The following is a 17,698-nucleotide window of genomic DNA, read 5'->3' on the forward strand; positions in this document are numbered from 1 at the left end:
TAGGGGACTTCAACACCCCATGTACAACAATGAACAGATCATCTAAACAGAAAATCAAGAAGGAAACAATGGCTTTGAATGTCACACTGGACCAGATGGACTTAACAGATATATTCAGAACATTTCATCCTAAAGCAGTGGAATATACATTCTTCTCCAGTGCACATGGAACTTTCTCCAGAATAGATCACATACTGGGATACAAATCAGCCCCCAACAAGTACAAAAAGATTGAGATCATACTATACAGATTTTCAGACCACAATGCTATGAAACTCGAAATCAACCACAAGAAAAAATTTGGAAAGATAGCAAATACTTAGAGACTAAAGAACATGCTACTAAAGAATGAATGGGCTAATCAAGAAGTTAAAGAGGAAATTAAAAAATACATAGAAGGCAAGGAAAATGATAACACCACAGCCCCAAACCTTTGCGACACAGCAAAGGCAGTCATAAGAGGGAAGTATATAGCAATCCAGGCCTTCCTAACGGAGGAAGAAAGGTTTTAGATACACAACCTAACCTTACATCCTAAAGAGCTGGAAAAAGAAAAGCAAAGAAAACCCTAAAACAGCAGAAGACAGGAAATAATAAAGATTAGAGCTTTATCAATGCTCTAATAAATCAATGCTATTGAAACCAAAAACAAACAAAACAAAACAAAACAAAACAAAAAAACAGTAGGACAGATCAATGAAACCAGAAGCTGGTTCATTGAAAGAATTAACAAAATTGATAAACCACTAGCCACTTTGATGAAAAAGAAAAAGGAAAGGACCCAAATAAATAAAATCAAGAAGAGGAGAGATCACAACGAACAGAGCAGAAATAAAACAGTTATAAGAGAATATTATGAACAACTATATGGCAATAAAAAGGGCAATCTGGAAGAAATGGCAAAATTCCTAGAAACATATACACTACCAAAACTGCAACAGGAAGAAATAGAAAACTTGAACAGACCCATAACCAGTAAAGAAATTGAATTAGTAATCAAAAATCTCCCAAAAAACAAGAGTCTAGGGCCAGATGGCTTTCCAGGGGAATTCTATCAAACATTTAAGGAAGAGTTAACACCTATTCTCTTGAAGCTGTTCCAAAAAAATAGAAATGGAAGCAAAACTTCCAAACTCTTTCTGTGAAGCCAGAATTACCTTGATTCTAAAACCAAAGATCCCACTAAAAAGGAGAACTATAGTCCAATTTCCCTGATGAACATGGATGCAAAAATCCTCAAAAAGATACTAGCCAACTGGATCCAACAATACATTTTAAAAGTTATTCACCATGACCAAGTGGGATTTATACCTGGGATGCAGGGCTGGTTCAATATCCACAAAACAATCAATATGATTCTTCACATCAATCAAAGAAAGGACAAGAACCACACGATCCTCTCAATAGATGCAGAGAAAGCATTTGACAAAATACAGCATCCTTTCTTGATAAAAACTCATAAGAAAGTAGGGATAGAAGGATCATACCTCAAGATCATAAAAGCCATATATGAAAGACCCAATGCTAATATCATCCTCAATGGGGAAAAACTGAGAGCTTTCCCCTTAAGGTTAGGGACAAGACAGGGATGTCCACTCTCACCACTGTTATTCAACACAGTATTGGAAGTCTTAGCCTCAGCCATCAGACAACACAAAGAAATAAAAGGCATCCAATAGGCCAGGAGGAGGTCAAACTTTTACTCTTCACAGATGACATGATACTCTATATGGAAAACCCAAAAGATTCCACCAAAAAACTGCTAGAACTGATCCATGAATTCAGCAAAGTTGCAGAATATAAAATCAATGCACAGAAATTGGTTGCATTCCTATACACCAAAAATGAAGCAACAGAAAGAGAAATCAAGGAATCGATCCCATTTACAATTGCACCAAAAATCATAAAATACCTAGGAATAAATCTAACCAAAGAGGTTAAAAATCTATACACTGAAAACTACAGAAAACTTATAAAAGAAATTGAAGAAGACACAAAAAAAATGGAAAAAGATTCCATGCTCCTGGATAGGAAGAACAAATATTGTTAAAATGTCAATACTACCCAAATCAATCAACATATTCAAAGCAATCTTTATCAAAATAACACCAGCATTCTTCACAGAGCTAGAACAAACAATCCTAAAATTTGTATGGAACCAGAAAATACCCCGAAGAGCCAAAGCAATCCTGAAAAAGAAAACCAAACCTGGAGGAATCACAATCCCGTGCTTCAAGCTGTATTACAAAGCTGTAATCATCAAGACAGTATGGTACTGGCACAAGAACAGACATTCAGATCAATGAAACAGAATAGAGAACCCAGAAATGGACCCACAAATGTATAGCCAACTAATCTTTGACAAAGCAGGAAAGAATATCCAATGGAATAAAGACACTCTCTTCAGCAAGTGGTGCTGGGAAACCTGGACAACGAACGACATGCAGAAAAATGAACCTGGACCACTTTCTTACACCATACACAAAAATAAACTCAAAATGGATGAAAGACCTCAATGTAAGACAGGAAGCCATCAAAATCCTTGAGGAGAAAGCAGGCAAAACCTCTTTGACCTCGGCCGCAGCAACTTCTTATTCAACATGTCTCCGGAGGCAAGGGAAACCAAAGCAAACATGAACTATTGGGACCTCATCAAAATAAAAACTTCTGCACAGCAAAGGAAACAATCAGCAAAACTAAAAGGCAACCGATGGAATGGGAGAAGATATTTGCAAAGACATATCAGATAAAGGGTTAGTATCCAAAACCTATAAAGAACTTATCAAACTCAACACCCAAAAAACAAATAATCCAGTGAAGAAATGGGCAAAAGACATGAATAGACACTTTTCCAAAGACATCCAGATGGCTAACAGACACATGGAAAAATACTTGACATCACTCATCATCAGAGACATACAAATTAAAACCACAATGAGATACCACTTCACACCTGTCAGAATGGCTAACATTAACAACTCAGGCAACAGCAGATGTTGGCAAGGATGCAGAGAGAGAGGATCTCTTTTGCGCTGGTGGGAATGCAAACTGGTGCAGCCACTCTGGGAAACAGTATGGAGGTTCCTCAAAAAATTAAAAATAGAACTACCCTATGACCCAGCAATTGCACGACTAGGCATTTATCCAAGGGATACAGGTGTGCTGATTCAAAGGGGCACATTCACCCCAATGTTTATAGCAGCACTATTGACAATAGACAAAGTATGGAAAGAGCCCAAATGTCCATCCATGGATGAATGGATAAAGAAGATGTGGTATATATATATAGTGGAGTATTCCTTGGAAATCAAAAAGAATGAAATCTTGCCATTTCCAACTATGTGGATGGAACTAGAGGGTATTATGCTAAGCAAAATCAGTCAGAGAAAGACAAATATCCTATGACTTCACTCATATGAGGACTTTAAAATACAAAACAGAAGAACATAAGGGAAGGGAAGCAAAAATAAAATAAAAATGGGGCGGGGGGACAAAAACATAGGAGACTTAAATATGGAGAACAAACTGAGGGTTACTGGAGGGGTAGTGGGAGGGGGGATGGGCTAAATGGGTGAGTGGCATTAAGGAATCTAGTCCTGAAATCATTGTTGCACTATATGCTAACTAACTTGGATGTAAAATAAAAAAATAAATTAAATAAAAACCAGACATTAAAAAAAGAGTGGTGAGTGGACTTTTTTGGTTTTTACTCTGAACTGACTAGCTTGGCTCAGCAGTAAAGGAGGGGAAAAAAAAGGCAATAATTCAAGAGTAAGGAGAAAAGATGGAGCTTCTGGCTCTAGTAACTTATGTTCAGAATAGTAACCAAACCAGGAGCACCCACAAAAAGAGACTTTGAGGATGATGTTCTCCTCCTCCCAATACTTTCTCCCCATGAAGTTGTGAGGTCCAGGAGGGCGAGGATCACATCCGTTTTACCTACCATCTCATCCCAAGGCTATAACAGTGCTGTGCAGCACATTACAGAAGACATTCACTTATTTATTGCATGGGTGAATAAATGATTCAGGCTGATCAGTCAGTTGGCAGGATCAATCCCCCTCTTTGTTCAAGTCAGTCCCTTCTTTGGCTTCTGTTCTCTGTCTGCCCAGTGGGAGAAGGTGTAGAATTAGACTCTCTATACAACCCCTTGATTCTAGGATCTTAGGATTCTCAGGAAACAGTCAGGATGCCCTCTACAAGGAACCAATGGAGGGGAAACCAAATTTACCGAGCACCCTGTGCTCAGATGACATGATCTCATATGAGTCTGAGTTGCCCAAATTGTGGAGCCCATTTCATGGGCCTCATCATTTTGTTTTAAAATTTGGGATAGAGAGATGGCAGCCTGGTAGGAGGACCCTAGGCTCAACTCATTCTTCCAACACAGCCAGATAACTATCAAATCATTCTGAATAACCAAGAAATCAACCTGAGAACTGACAGGATAAACTCCACACAACTAGAGGGAGAGAAGAGGCCACATTGAGAAAGATAATTTATAGGGAAATATGTACTTTATGGAATAAATTTAAAGAGCTGAAATATATTTTATTTTATTTTTTTTTAATTTTTTTTTCAACGTTTATTTATTTTTGGGACAGAGAGAGACAGAGCATGAACGGGGGAGGGGCAGAGAGAGAGGGAGACACAGAATCGGAAACAGGCTCCGGGCTCCGAGCCATCAGCCCAGAGCCCAACGCGGGGCTCGAACTCACGGACCGCGAGATCGTGACCTGGCTGAAGTCGGACGCTTAACCGACTGCGCCACCCAGGCGCCCCTGTTTTATTTTAAATAAAGTAACAGATCTTTAATCTTACACAGCTAAATTGCTGATTACATATTTGCTGAACTGACTGAAAGGTTTAGAAAACTGTATCGTGTTTTATTTACTTAGAGTTTATTTACTTATTTTGAGAAAGAGAGAGAGAGAGAGAGCACGCACGTGTGTGGGGGGTGGGCAGAGAAAAGGGAAGAGAGAATTCCAAGCAGGTTCCCCGCTGTCAGCATGGAGCCCTATGCAGGCTAGATCATGACCCAAGCCAAAATCAAGAATTGGATGCTTAACCTAGGTGACCCTTAGGAGGTTTTTTTTTTTTTTTTTTATTTCAAAGCCTTCTTAATAAACTTTTTTTTCTAAAAAAAATAAAATTTGGGATGAAAAATAACACTACCAATTTTTTATTTTGCCAAAATGAGGACATTAAGAAAGAACTATCATGAAACAAACTTAAGAACAAATTAACTATCATCAACATTTCTTTAAAAAGGAATTTTTACACCAAGAAAGCAGGAAGTACATAATCTCAGGAAAAAAAGAAAGAAGAAGAAGAACAACAGTGTCTCTCCTGGAAAAGACAGTTGGCAACGTTACATGATTACTTTTTTCTGAAGATAGATGCAAATTTCATCAGACTGGCCCCTGTGTAGGGTGTTGAGTTTGGAACCCACTGACAGAGATTCTTTTCAACCCCACCCCTTTCCCTTACATGCTTGGGAAGTTGGGGCTTAGTCTGCCCACTTTAGATGTGGGGAAACAGGTTCAGAGAGCCCAAGTGCAAGGTCACAGGGGTAGTAAATAAGTAGTCAGGGTTTGTCTGGGTGTCAACCCATATCATCTTGGCAGATCTTAAGCCAAAAATTATTCCCCTTCAGGGAAAGAAATGACCCTCACTGGCTTCCTTGGAATGCCCCCAGGGTGTTCTTGGGCCTGACCATGAGCTTGGAATAGGACGCTTTGCTCTTTAACACATCTTATTGATGTGCTCACTTCATGGCAGGTACGCGGAAGAGTGTAGGGAGGGAAACCGACATGTTCCCAGCCTCCTTCCCTCTTTTCCCCCATACTCACCCTGGATCTTGTTCTCCAGGCCCAACTCCTTCCGCTGGTGGCCAACGAATCCCTATCCCGGGCGTGGGATGCTAACACTTTAGGGGGTTCCCTCTCCCAGGGATGTTGGCAGTTTCCAAGGAGACTCTGGGAACCTTCAATGCCTCTAAGACCCAAAGGGCTGGAAATGTAATGGCGCAACCTGAGGCACTGTTAGGTTGTAGGGAAGGTGTACTGGGAGCAAGAGAGCAGTTCAAACCCTATCAAAATACTCCGTTCGCCCCTCCCCCATTCCCACGCGCTCTGCGGGGATCCACAGCCACGCAGCTCAGGTTGGAAGAAGGGGGTCCCCCAAGTCAGAGAACCTACTGTATAAAGGGATTATTGCTCAAGCTGGGGGACCCCTAGGTCCGTGCCCACCCCTCACACTGACTGCCGGTACCTGGAGCGCCCCTCCCCCGTTCCGCCCCGCCCCGCACGCTGGCGGCGGGAGCGCGCCTCCGCCAAGCCGCGCCGGTGCACGAGAGCGCGCGCCTCGGCGCGGGAACGCGCCCCGGGGAGAACCCGAGCAAGATGGAGGCCGCGCCGAGGCCGCCTCCTGGGCCGAGGCAGCCGCTGCTGGGAGCGCCGAGCCGGGGCGCCTAGGCCGTGCCAGTCCCGGACCCACTGCTCTGGACCGGGCCCAGGTTGGTCTCCCTGCACCCCGTTCCTGCGGCCGCAGCCTCCGCGCGCGTCCGGCCTGGGAGCCGGGCAGCCGCCCCCCACCCCCACCTCCGGCCCTACCCTGGCCCGGTAGCTCCCCAGCGCCCCAGGGATAGCCCCTGCCCACTGCCCGCCCCTCGAGGCCCGAGCTGTCTGCCGGCCCTGGTCCCTCGTCCCCTTGGCCTGGAAAACCTCTCTCCTTAGCCCTGGCCCGCCAATCCTAGGCTCCCCCCAGCCTACATCCAGTCCTGTCTTCTAGGGGACCCCCCAAAACCCCTGCCCCGTGTTCAGACTCTGCAGTCCCAGCGCCCGACTCCCCACTAGCCTCATCCTGATTCCTGCACTTCACCCTCCCTGTCCCAGCCCCCATTATCACCTTCCCAGGCCCCTGTGTATCCCCTTCTTATCCCCTTATAGAAGCACCAACCCCCCCCTCTCCACAGCGCTTTTCTAGACACCCAATACCAAACCTTTTACCCCTAATACCTGTCCCCCAATTCCCTTCCAAGCTCCCTATTTACAGCGCCTCTGTTAATATATCCCAATACCGGTCCTCAGCTTCCATTCTATCTCTCCATGGTCCCCTCCTACTCCCTCAATTCTGGTCCCCAGACCCCCTTCCCAACACCCCCATGACCACTTTCTAGTCAGCCCCCACTTCCATCTCCCATATCCACATCCCATCCCCCCCCATCCCAACCCCCCAACTTTCACATGGCCTCTTCCTAGGTCCAATCGGAGATCTTTGCCCCCTCTAGACACCGCCCCAACACTCAGGACCCTCTCCTAGCTCTTCCATACTACCCCCTGATTCCCCCCAGCTCCGCCCCAGGCTCCGCCCCGAGAGTTCTTTGGCTCAGGGCAGCTTCTCGCGTGCGTCCCCAGCTCCCGCCCGCCCGTCAGCCCGGCAGCCGGCGGTCGGTCCCGGGCCGGCGGCCCCCGCCAGCCGCCGTCGCCGCCGCCGGCCCCGCCCCCGGGCACCATGCTGCCCTCGCAGGAGGCCTCCAAGCTCTACCATGAGCACTACATGCGGAACTCGCGGGCCATCGGCGTGCTATGGGCCATCTTCACCATCTGCTTCGCCATCATCAACGTGGTGGTCTTCATCCAGCCCTACTGGGTGGGCGACAGCGTGAGCACCCCCAAGCCTGGCTACTTCGGCCTCTTCCACTACTGTGTGGGCAGCGGGCTGGCGGGCCGCGAGCTTACCTGCCGCGGCTCGTTCACCGACTTCAGCACCATCCCGTCCGGCGCCTTCAAGGCAGCCGCCTTCTTCGTGCTGCTCTCCATGGTGCTGATCCTCGGCTGTATCACCTGCTTTGCGCTTTTCTTCTTCTGCAACACGGCCACGGTCTACAAGATCTGCGCCTGGATGCAGCTCTTGGCAGGTAGGGGAGAGGTGGGGATGGGATCCCTAGAACCCTCTGACCCCTTCCAGGACCTCTTCTTGGAGGGGTCAGAGATAGATTCTGCTCTTCTATCCAAAGACACACCTCCTTGGCAGCCACTGGGGAGGGGATTTATGAGAGAGAGACACCTGGGAGCAGGAGGTAGAGCCTTAGAACTGGGTCTTTGAATGTGTGTGCTTGGATATGGGCAGACTGCATTTCGTGATGGGTTAGTGTTATGTTACAGTCTCTGAGAGTCTCTTTTGGCTGTCTTAAGGGAGATAATTATCTGAACGAGGAGTTACTCTAGGAGCGAGCAATTTCTGTTGTATCAGGAAAAGCATGAGATGAGGGAAATCAAGAGATGTAACTTTGACCTTTATCTTGGTGACATTATCAACTTGGGTGTTTCACTTTATTTCTCTGAGGCTGGGTTTCCTCATCTGTAAAAAAATGGAGAAGATTCCAAGAACAAATGAAATAGTATCTTGTAAACTTTAAAGTTCTATATTAAGATAAAGGAAGGTAATAGGAGGTTGTCTGTAGTGTCTATCTAGTGTTTGAAATGTGGGTGGTTGACAGAATTTGGCAACATGGAGGTCTTGGGAGGGCAGATCTCCACCTCCTACCCTCACCCAATGCAGGAAAGGTTCTGGTACTATGCCCAATGGGAATGAGTCCCTGAGACCCTTTGAAATGTTTAGCTAGGACAGACATCTTACCCTAAGAACCAGAGAAGGGACTTTTGGAAATAGGAACTGCTGAGACCGTATTCCAGGATCCATTAGTGTCCCCATCCCCACCTATCTTTTGATCGAAGGCAGATTTTGAAGATTCAGCAACTTGGGTATTTGCCTAATTGCAGGCAGGGAAGAAAGTTGGGCTGGGGAAAGGCCAAGATATAACAGGAATGGGGGAGGAGGGCTAGGAAAAGTTTGGAGCTCTCCAGGGATGAGAAAGAGAAGGGAAAATGTGATGAGGTGCAGTAGAGATGGTCTTTCAAAATAAGTACCTCAGGGCATTCAACAAGTGTGAGCCTCTTCAAAAGAGACTCCCTACAGGAGGTGTTATATCACTTGCTGATAATTCCACTGCTCAAAACATTTGGAGTGTGAGGTGTGTTCTCTTGAACATCATCATTGACGGAAACCTCCATCTTTTAAAGGAAGAATATGACTTTTGGAAATGGCTGAAAGTCACTTAGGGCCAAGTATAGAAAATACAATAGGTGATCAAATTGGGAGTTGTCACCTGTGATGAGAGCCAAGGTATGAAGGCAAAATCATGAGGCTGGTTTGCTTCCCCAAGAGGACTTTTACAAGTAGAGAGAGGAATTACTGTCCCATTGGAAGGGTTTTCTCTACTCTCAAAAGGACTACTTTGAAGAAAGCTGTGTTAATTCAGAGGAAGACATTCTAATGAGCTTGTTTCAAATCTGTCTCACTCCATCTACTTAGATGTGGGTCTTTTAGGACCTTTGAAGTTGAGGAAGAAGAATTGTAGTGTGTGGGAGATATCTCTCCATATTTCTCCATGGTACCCAGAGGTGATTTTATCTATTTTCATTCTATTTTCTCCAAAAGCAAGCGGGAAAGAATATATTCTCATCTGGAATTCTCAGTTCCTCAGCCTTAATTTGGAGTCTGCAGATGGGTTGCTGACCTCTTGACCTTCCAAGTCTCTATAATTTATGTGGGTTTAATCTTTGGGATTTGATGAAGTGTCCAATAACCTTGTGTAATTATAGAATTTCAGGGATCATAGAGATAAGCTCCTTCAAACCCCACCCTCCCAACCCTTCCATTTTAAAGAGAGGAGATTAAAACTAGAGAAAAGGTCTGACCCAAAGTCACACAGCCAGTAGTGGAGTAAACTAGGTCTTGACTCCCAGCCCGGTGCTCTTTCCCTTGTGTTGTTGCCCCACCTGAGGGCTGAGGAGGCCAGTTAGCAGAGTTGAACAGTTTATTCCATTTTGCTTAGAGATTTCTGAGTTCTCTGGGTAAGTGACTGATCCACTTTGTTTAATAAAGTGACAACAGGACAGAAGCCAGAGCACTGGACTGTGAGTCATGGGATAGGGTCTTGTCTGACTTTGTCTGGGTGATTCACCCTGCAATATTAAGCACTTGTTTTTAGCTTAAATCTAAGTTTTGTCACCCTTACAGTGGGAGACTAACCAGTTACATTAGTGGATTGAAAGTATCTCTTTCAGGCCTGTGGGTCTCCTAAAACAACTCTTTCACCAAGATCATTTTATTCAGAAAGTAAGAAATCGGTCACTCTCAGAGGAACCACAGAGCAGTAAAGGGCCTTGTTTATATCAGGTAAGAATTAGAATTCTTGTTCAAGTGAACTTTTATTCAAGTATTTTAGGCTCTTTTTTAAAAGTTTATTTATTTATTTTTGAGAGAGAGAGAGAGAACAAGTGGGGAAAAAGCAGAGAGAAAGAGGGAGAGAGAGAGAGAGAGAGAGAGAGAGAGAGAGAGAATCCCAAGCAGGCTCAGCACTGTGGAGCTCAGACTCATGAACTGTGAGATCATACCTGGGCTGAAGTCAGATGCTTAGCCAACTGAGCCACCCAGGCACCCCTATTTAGACTCTTCTAAGTGCAGAACACTGAACTATTGGGAAGATGTAAAGATACCTATTCCTTTATTTATTCTTTACTTATTCTGTGATCATCCCTGTGCTAGCTGCTGCAATACCGAGATCATCCTGGTCTCCAGGGATTTAGGCTATACAGTGCAATTCTCGCTCTCAGGAAGCTTACCATCTAGTTGGATCGCTATACTGGGCAGTATTCATTCAATGACAAGTGACAGAAACCCAACTCAAGATGGCTTAAATAAATAAAAATAAAATAAAATAAAGAGGGTGGGGTTTTGGCTCACATAACTTAAAAGTCAAGAGTATCTTGCCTCAGGGGTGCCTGGCTGGCTCAGCTGGTATACTGTGTGATTCTTGATCTCAGGGTTGTGACTTCAAGCCCCATGTTGGGTTATAAAGATTACTTAAAAATAAAATCCTAAAAAAAAAAAAAATACTATCTTGCTTCAAGCAGAGATGGATCCAGACACTCAAATAATGCCATTTAGAATAGGTCTGTCTCCATTTCTTGGTTCCATCATTTTAAAGTCCACTTCTCTCTTGAAGGTGATAAATAAGGCTACTAGCAGCTCTGAGTTTATACTGCTTTAGCCTAGCAATGCCTGTGGGAAAAGGACATCTGTTAGTGGTTCCAGCAAAATTTCAGGGCTGATTCTCATTGGCTCAGCCTTTGGCCACAGGTTCATCACTTAGTTAACCAATGTGACTTTGTCTAAGGCCTCAGTCACATGCCCACATTGACGGATAGTGGAGACAGGTCACTTCCTAAAAAGGGAAATAAAGTGTGACCTCTGATAAGACAGGTACAGAAAGAAGCCTCACTCTGGAGGGTCTGAGCACTAATATATGCTGGATCATAAATGCTGTGGAAACCCAGGGCACTTGAGGAGGTGGCCCTTTAGTTGGCAGGTGAGGCTTGAGTGGAAAGTGAGGGTGTGGACGGGTGTGAGGTGTGGGAGAACATTCTGAATGGAGAGGAAGACCATGGGCAGAGACACAGAAGTGAGAAAGTCACATCAGCCTTGAGTGTGACATCCATATAGGGGAGCAGTGGGAGGAGAGGTGAGGAAGAAATGACGGGGTTACAGTGTGCCAATCTCTGAATACTGTGTCGGATATTTGGACTTTAATCAGTAAGCAGTTCAAAGCTACTACAGCTATTATTATTATTTTGGAAAAATAGTTAACATTTCTGAGCCTTCATTGTATGCTCGGCCATGTAAACATTTATATGCAGGGGACGCCTAGGTGGCTCAGTCGGTTAAGTGTCCAACTCTTGATCTCAGCTCAGGTCTTGAGCTCGGGGTCGTGAATTCAAGCCCTGCATTGAGCTCTGCACTGGGCGTGGAGCTGACTTAAAAAATAAGAAAATAAAAATAAATAAACATTTACATGCATACTATTATTTAATCCTCACAACAGTCTATGCAGTAGGTACTATTATTACTATTTTGTAGATGAGAACACTGCGCCTCAAAGAGGATTCATTTGTCCAAGATGATAAGTGGCAGAACTAGGATTGTAACTTGGTCTGTCTGACTCTAAAGCCCAAGGATTTATGAAGGATTTATAAAGGAGCATTAATGATGGGAGCAGTGGTGGGAGGTTTTTGGCATAAGACTCGAATGTTAAGTGGAGAGGCTGTAAGACCCACGTGGCTCTTCATGGAGTTAGTGGTCACTTCTCATGGTATCTCTGCTACTCTTTACCTGGTCTTTCCTACTTAGAGAGAACACACAATGTGCCAGCTTCCGGGCTAGACATTTTCATATCCATTATGTCATTTACTCTTCATCTGTTGAAGCGACTTGCCCAAAGGTCACACTTCTGGCAAAAGGTGGAGCTGAAACTTAATGCAAGTCTAAATGGATCTAGTACCTCTTCTTACCACCAAATTGGAACCTGGGGGAGGAATACAGAAATTACAAGGTACGGCTGTCAGCTCTCTGTCAGCTCTCTCTACCCAGTGTTTACCTGTGGGCTGGGTGAGGTTAGCCAAGTGGGGGTTGCTGGCTGGAGTAGAGACGCAGGCTGGAAGCCTGGTTGAGAGTCCGAGGGGGCAGAGTAGGGTAGTGGTTTAGAGCAGAGGACTTAGAATTCTCTCTCTGTTCCTTCCCAGACGTGTGCCCCTGTATAAGTGGGTTTCCTCTCTGTGTCTCAGTTTTCTTTTCTGTAAAAAAGAGATTATTATTATTTTTTAAGATTTCATTTTTAAGTAATCTCTATACCCAGCATGGGGCTAGAACTCAACCCGGGGATCAAGAGTTGAATGTTCCACTGACTGAGCCAGCCAGGTGCCTTGGGGAGATTATTACTGTACTTATCTCAGAAGTGGTAGAAAGAAATAAACACAATGTTGGGTGTAAATCACTGAATGTGTTCCTAGTGTACAACAGGCACTCAATAAATGGTTATGTCATTCCTGTGACATAGTCTGAGTGAAGAGCATCTTGGGAGGAGCTCTTGCTGCTCAGGTGGGAGAGTTTGGATTGCTGGGATGATCAAAGGCCACGAGAAGTCATTAACAGTCAGCTGAAAAGGGTCTTACAAATCAGCTGTCCCAACTGCCTCATTTTACAGATGAAAAAACCTAGTCCCAGAGAGAAGAGACAAGTTCATGTCACAGAGTGAGGCTCTTCTTTCCACAGAAGGGAGATGATTCTGACCACAATTCATTCAGTACTCAGCGTCAGGCACTGCCTGGGTGCTGGAGTCACCGCAGGGAATAGGACGTGGGAGGTGGTGTGGGTGGGTGTTGGGGAGACTGAAGGTGGGGATGGCAGCAGGGGGTTGGTGATCCTGAGGTGAGCACCTTCCAGCCTTCCCAGCCTTAGAGTGTGTATCCAGACTCCTCCCCATTTCTTTGGGGTTTGTTTCAGATTTGGTTTGGGATTTTATTCATCCCATACATCTTTGTTTTAATTTTTTTAATGTTTATTTATTTTTGAAAGAGAGAGAAAGACAGAGACAGAGTGAGAGCAGGGGAGGGGCAGAGAGAGAGGGAGACACAGAATCTGAAGCAGGTTCCAGGCTCTGAGCTGTCAGCACAGAGCCTGATGCGAGGCTCGAACTCACGAACCAAGAGATCATGACCTGAGCTGAAGTCGGATACTTAACCAACTGAGCCACCCAAGCACCCCCAGTACATACATCTTTGTTGTATGTGTATGTCCCGCTGAGCACATTAGGGGGATTTCTTTCTTCCCCCACTCCATTGTCTTTCTTCCTCCCCCAACTGTCCCTTCCTTCCTTCTTTCCTTTTTTCCACCCTCTCTCCCTACACCTTTCCTTTCTTTCTCACAACATTCCTTTACTGACAGCCTCCCCTGTGTGTTAAGCCCCATGCTAGGCTCTGGGGATCTGTAGTAAGGGTCCTTGCTGCCAGTCTGCTCACAGAGTAATGGGAGAGGCAGGAAAGAAGACAGATCATCACTTCGTGCATGACACATGAAATGACTGAGTCAAGCACAGGGTATTCTAGGAGCACAAAGGGGACTTCCGACACAGTTAAGGACAGCCAGGGAAGTCTTCCAAAAAAGTCGCAGCATTTGATAGAGGATAGGGAGGAGGGAGAAGGGCATCCAGGGAGAAGAAACAGTATGATCCTAGGCATGAGGATGGGTAATGGCCTGGTGTGTTTTGGGAACTACCAGCAATTAGGGCAAGGAGTAGTGAGTGTTCAGAAAGGGAAGCTAGATCATGGAGCCTTCTAAGCCATGGTAGGGAGTTTGCAGACTATCTGTTGGTATATAGTTGTTAAAAGTTTTTTGGAGAATAATTAATACATGCACATGATACAAAATTCAAAGGTAAAAAAGGTATACAATCAGACATCAATCTTCCTTCCTGCCCTCATTCCCCAATGATCCTCTCAGAATTCTCTGGGATAACCCCTATCACCATTTTCTTGAGTATCCTTTCCAAGAAATCTCACAAAATACAAGCAAATGCAAACAATTTTTTTTTTACAAAAATGGCTTATTAGTTATCTATAGCTGTATAACAAATTACTCCAAAACTTAGTTGCTTAAAGTAACCAGTATTATCTCAGTTTCTGTGAGTCACAGGAATGTGGAGCAGCTTAGATGGGCAGTTCTGGTTCAAGGTTGCTCCTGATATTACAACCAAGACCTCATTGGGGGCTGTGGTCATCTCAGGTTGACTGGGGCTGGAGGATCCACTTCTAAGTACCCTCATGTGTTGGCAGAAGCCCCCAGAATGAGTGATCCGAGAAAGGGGGAGAAAGGAAGAAGCTGTATCGCTTAACCTTTCTTTTTGGCAACAGTTTTATTGTGATATAACTGATACGTCATACAGTTCATCCATAGGAAATGTATAATTCAGTGGTTTTTAGCATATTCATAGAGTTGTATAATCATTACCTCAATCAACTTCAGGGTATTGTCAGTACCTCAAGAAGAAGCCTTATACCCTTTGGGTATCATCCCACAAAGCACCTATCCAACCTCCCCAGCCTTTGAACAACCACTAATTGACTTTCTGTCTCTCTGTATTGGCCTGTTCTTCATATCAATGGGATCTTACATTATGTGGTTTTGGCAACTGGCTTCTTTCACTTAGCATGTTTTCAAGGTTCATTCATGTTATAGCATATATCAGTACTTCATTCCATTTTATGGCCATAATGTTGCATTGTATGGATAGACCACATTTTGTTTATTCATTCATTAGTTGATTGACATTTGGGTTGTTGTGACTTTGGGGCTATTATGAAGAATGCTGCTATGAACATTTGTGTACAAGTTTTTTGCATGGATGCACGTTTTCATTTCTCTTGGGTATATACTTAGGAGTGGAATTGCTGGCTCAAATGGCAACTCTATATTTAACATTTTGAGGAACTGCCAGATTGTTTTCCAAAGTGGCAGTACTATTGTGTATTCCCACCAACACTGTATGAGGGTTCTTATTTCTTCATATTTTCATCAACACTTATTATCTGACTGTTTAAGTTATAGCCATCCTACCAGGTGTGAACTGGTATCTCATTGTGGTTTTGATTTGTGTTTCTCTAATTATTCATGGTTTCCTGTGCTTATCGACCACTTGTATTATCTTTTTTGGAGAAATATCTATTCAGATCCGTTGTCCATTTCTTAATTGAGTTATTTTTCTTTTTTTATTATTGGGTGGAAAGAGTTCTTTGTATAGTTTAGATATAAATCCCTTATCAGGTATATGATTTGCAAATGTTTTCTTCCATTCCATGGCTGTCTTTTGTCTCTCTTGATAGTTTCCTTTGAAACACAAAAGTTTTTAATTTGTATAAAATCCAGCTTATCTTATCTTTTTTTCTTGTGGTTCTTGTGCTTTTGGTGTCATAGCTAAGAATCCTTTGCAAATCCAAGGTACAAAAAACTTACCTCTGTGTTTTTACCTAGGGGTTTTATGGTTTCAATTCTCCCATTTAGATCTCTGATCCATTTGAGTTAATTTTTATATATGAGGTAAGGTAAGGAAGGACCCAGCATCCTTTTGCATGTAGCAATCCTGTTGTCCCAGCACCATTTATTGAAAAGATTATTTTTTCTCGAATGCTCTTGGCACCCTTGTCAAAAATCAATTAACCATAGATACATGGGTTCATTTCTGGACTCTATTCTATTCCATTGATCTATATGTCTGTTCTTATGCCAGTAGCAGACTGTCCTGATGACTGTTGTTTTGTAGTGACTTTTCAAATCAGGGAGTGTGATTCCTCCAACCATATTCCTTTTTAAGATTGTTTTGCTCATCACATTGCCTTTTTAAATTAAAAAAAAAATTTTTTTTAAATAAGCTTCACGTCCAGTGCAGAGCTCAATGCAGAGCTTGAACTCACGACCCTGAGGTCAAGACCTGAGCTGAAATCAAGAGTGGGACACTTAACTGACTAAGCCACCCAGGCACTGCATCACATTGCCTTTTATGTCCTAATCTCAGATATCACATTCCACCGCTTTTACCACACCCAACTGTTAAGATTTTTCCATTTTAGTGTATAAAGAGCTACTTTAAAAAAAATGTTTATTTATTCATTTTGAGAGACGGGGTTGGGAGGGCAGAGAAAGATGGAGAGAGAGAATCCCAAGCAGTCTCCACTCTGTCAGTGCAGAGCCTGACATGGGGCTCAATCTCACAGACTATGAGGTCATAACCTGAGCCAAAATCAAGTCAGATGCTTAACCGACTAAGTCACCCAGGCACCCCTAAAGAGCTACTTTTTCTTAAGAGCTGCATAATATACTCTTGTATAGATGTGCCATCAGTTATTTAATCAATATTTAAGTTGTTTATGATATTTTGCTATAACAATATTTCAGTGGATAATGTTGTATATAAACAATTTGATACATACATATAAGGATAAAATAAAGACCTAGAGCAGAATTGCTGGACTAAATGGTCTGTATATTTATAATTTTGACAGATCCAGCCATAATGCCCTCTGTAGAAGTTGTACAGAGTTACAATCCCAGTGGCAGTGTATAAAAGTACCTGTTACCCCACATCATTGCCAACTGATTGTGTTATCATATATTTTATTTTTTGCCAACCTGATGGGTAAAAAAATACTCTTAAATTTTTTTTTTAATGTTTACTTATTTTATTTTTGAGAGAGAGAGAGAGAGAGCGCAAGCAGGGGAGGGGCAAAAAGAGGGAGAGAGAATCCCAAGCAGGCTCCATGCTCAGCATAGAGCCTGATGCAGGACTTGGTCTCATGAGCCAAGAAATCATGACTTGAGCCAAAACCAAGAGTCAGACATTCAACTGACTGAGCCACCCAGGTGCCCCCAAAATACTCTCTTATAGTAGTAATTTGCCTTTCTCTTATTATGAATGAAGTAAACACTTTTTATATATATCTTTTCTGTAAACTGTCAGCTTATATATATATTTCTTTTTTAAAACTTTGTTTAAAGTTTATCTTTTTATTTTGAGAGAGAGAGCACATGCAAGCAGTGGAGGGGCAGAGAGAGAGGGAGAGAGAGAATCCTAAGCAGAATTCGCGGTGTCAATGCAGAGCCCAAGAGATCATGACCTGAGCCTAAATCATGAGTCGGAGGCTTAACCCACTGAGACACCCAGGTAGTATATATATATATATACACACACACACACTACATATATATATATATATATATATATATATATATATACACACACACA

At 43.4% G+C, this 17,698-nt stretch overlaps 1 protein-coding gene and 1 long non-coding RNA gene across 2 annotated transcripts in view; one reads left to right on the forward strand and one right to left on the reverse strand.

Moving 5' to 3' along the window:
- Positions 1–6,265, reverse strand: part of LOC121041298 (uncharacterized) — a 39,400-nt gene extending 33,135 nt beyond the window's left edge. Inside the window, exon 1 of the long non-coding RNA XR_005795655.1 lies at positions 5,853–6,265. This is a non-coding gene — a long non-coding RNA (uncharacterized LOC121041298). The remainder of the gene's footprint in view (positions 1–5,852) is intronic.
- Positions 6,266–6,393: 128 nt separating this feature from the next.
- Positions 6,394–17,698, forward strand: part of LHFPL4 (LHFPL tetraspan subfamily member 4) — a 30,387-nt gene continuing 19,082 nt past the window's right edge. The window contains exon 1 of the mRNA XM_040492060.1: positions 6,394–7,921. Coding sequence (XP_040347994.1) covers positions 7,516–7,921 — 406 coding nt within the window. The 5' untranslated portion in view covers positions 6,394–7,515. The remainder of the gene's footprint in view (positions 7,922–17,698) is intronic.

The sequence above is a fragment of the Herpailurus yagouaroundi genome, unplaced genomic scaffold (genome assembly GCF_014898765.1).
Source record: "Herpailurus yagouaroundi ecotype Mexico unplaced genomic scaffold, PumYag 183, whole genome shotgun sequence".
NCBI lineage: Eukaryota > Metazoa > Chordata > Mammalia > Carnivora > Felidae > Herpailurus > Herpailurus yagouaroundi.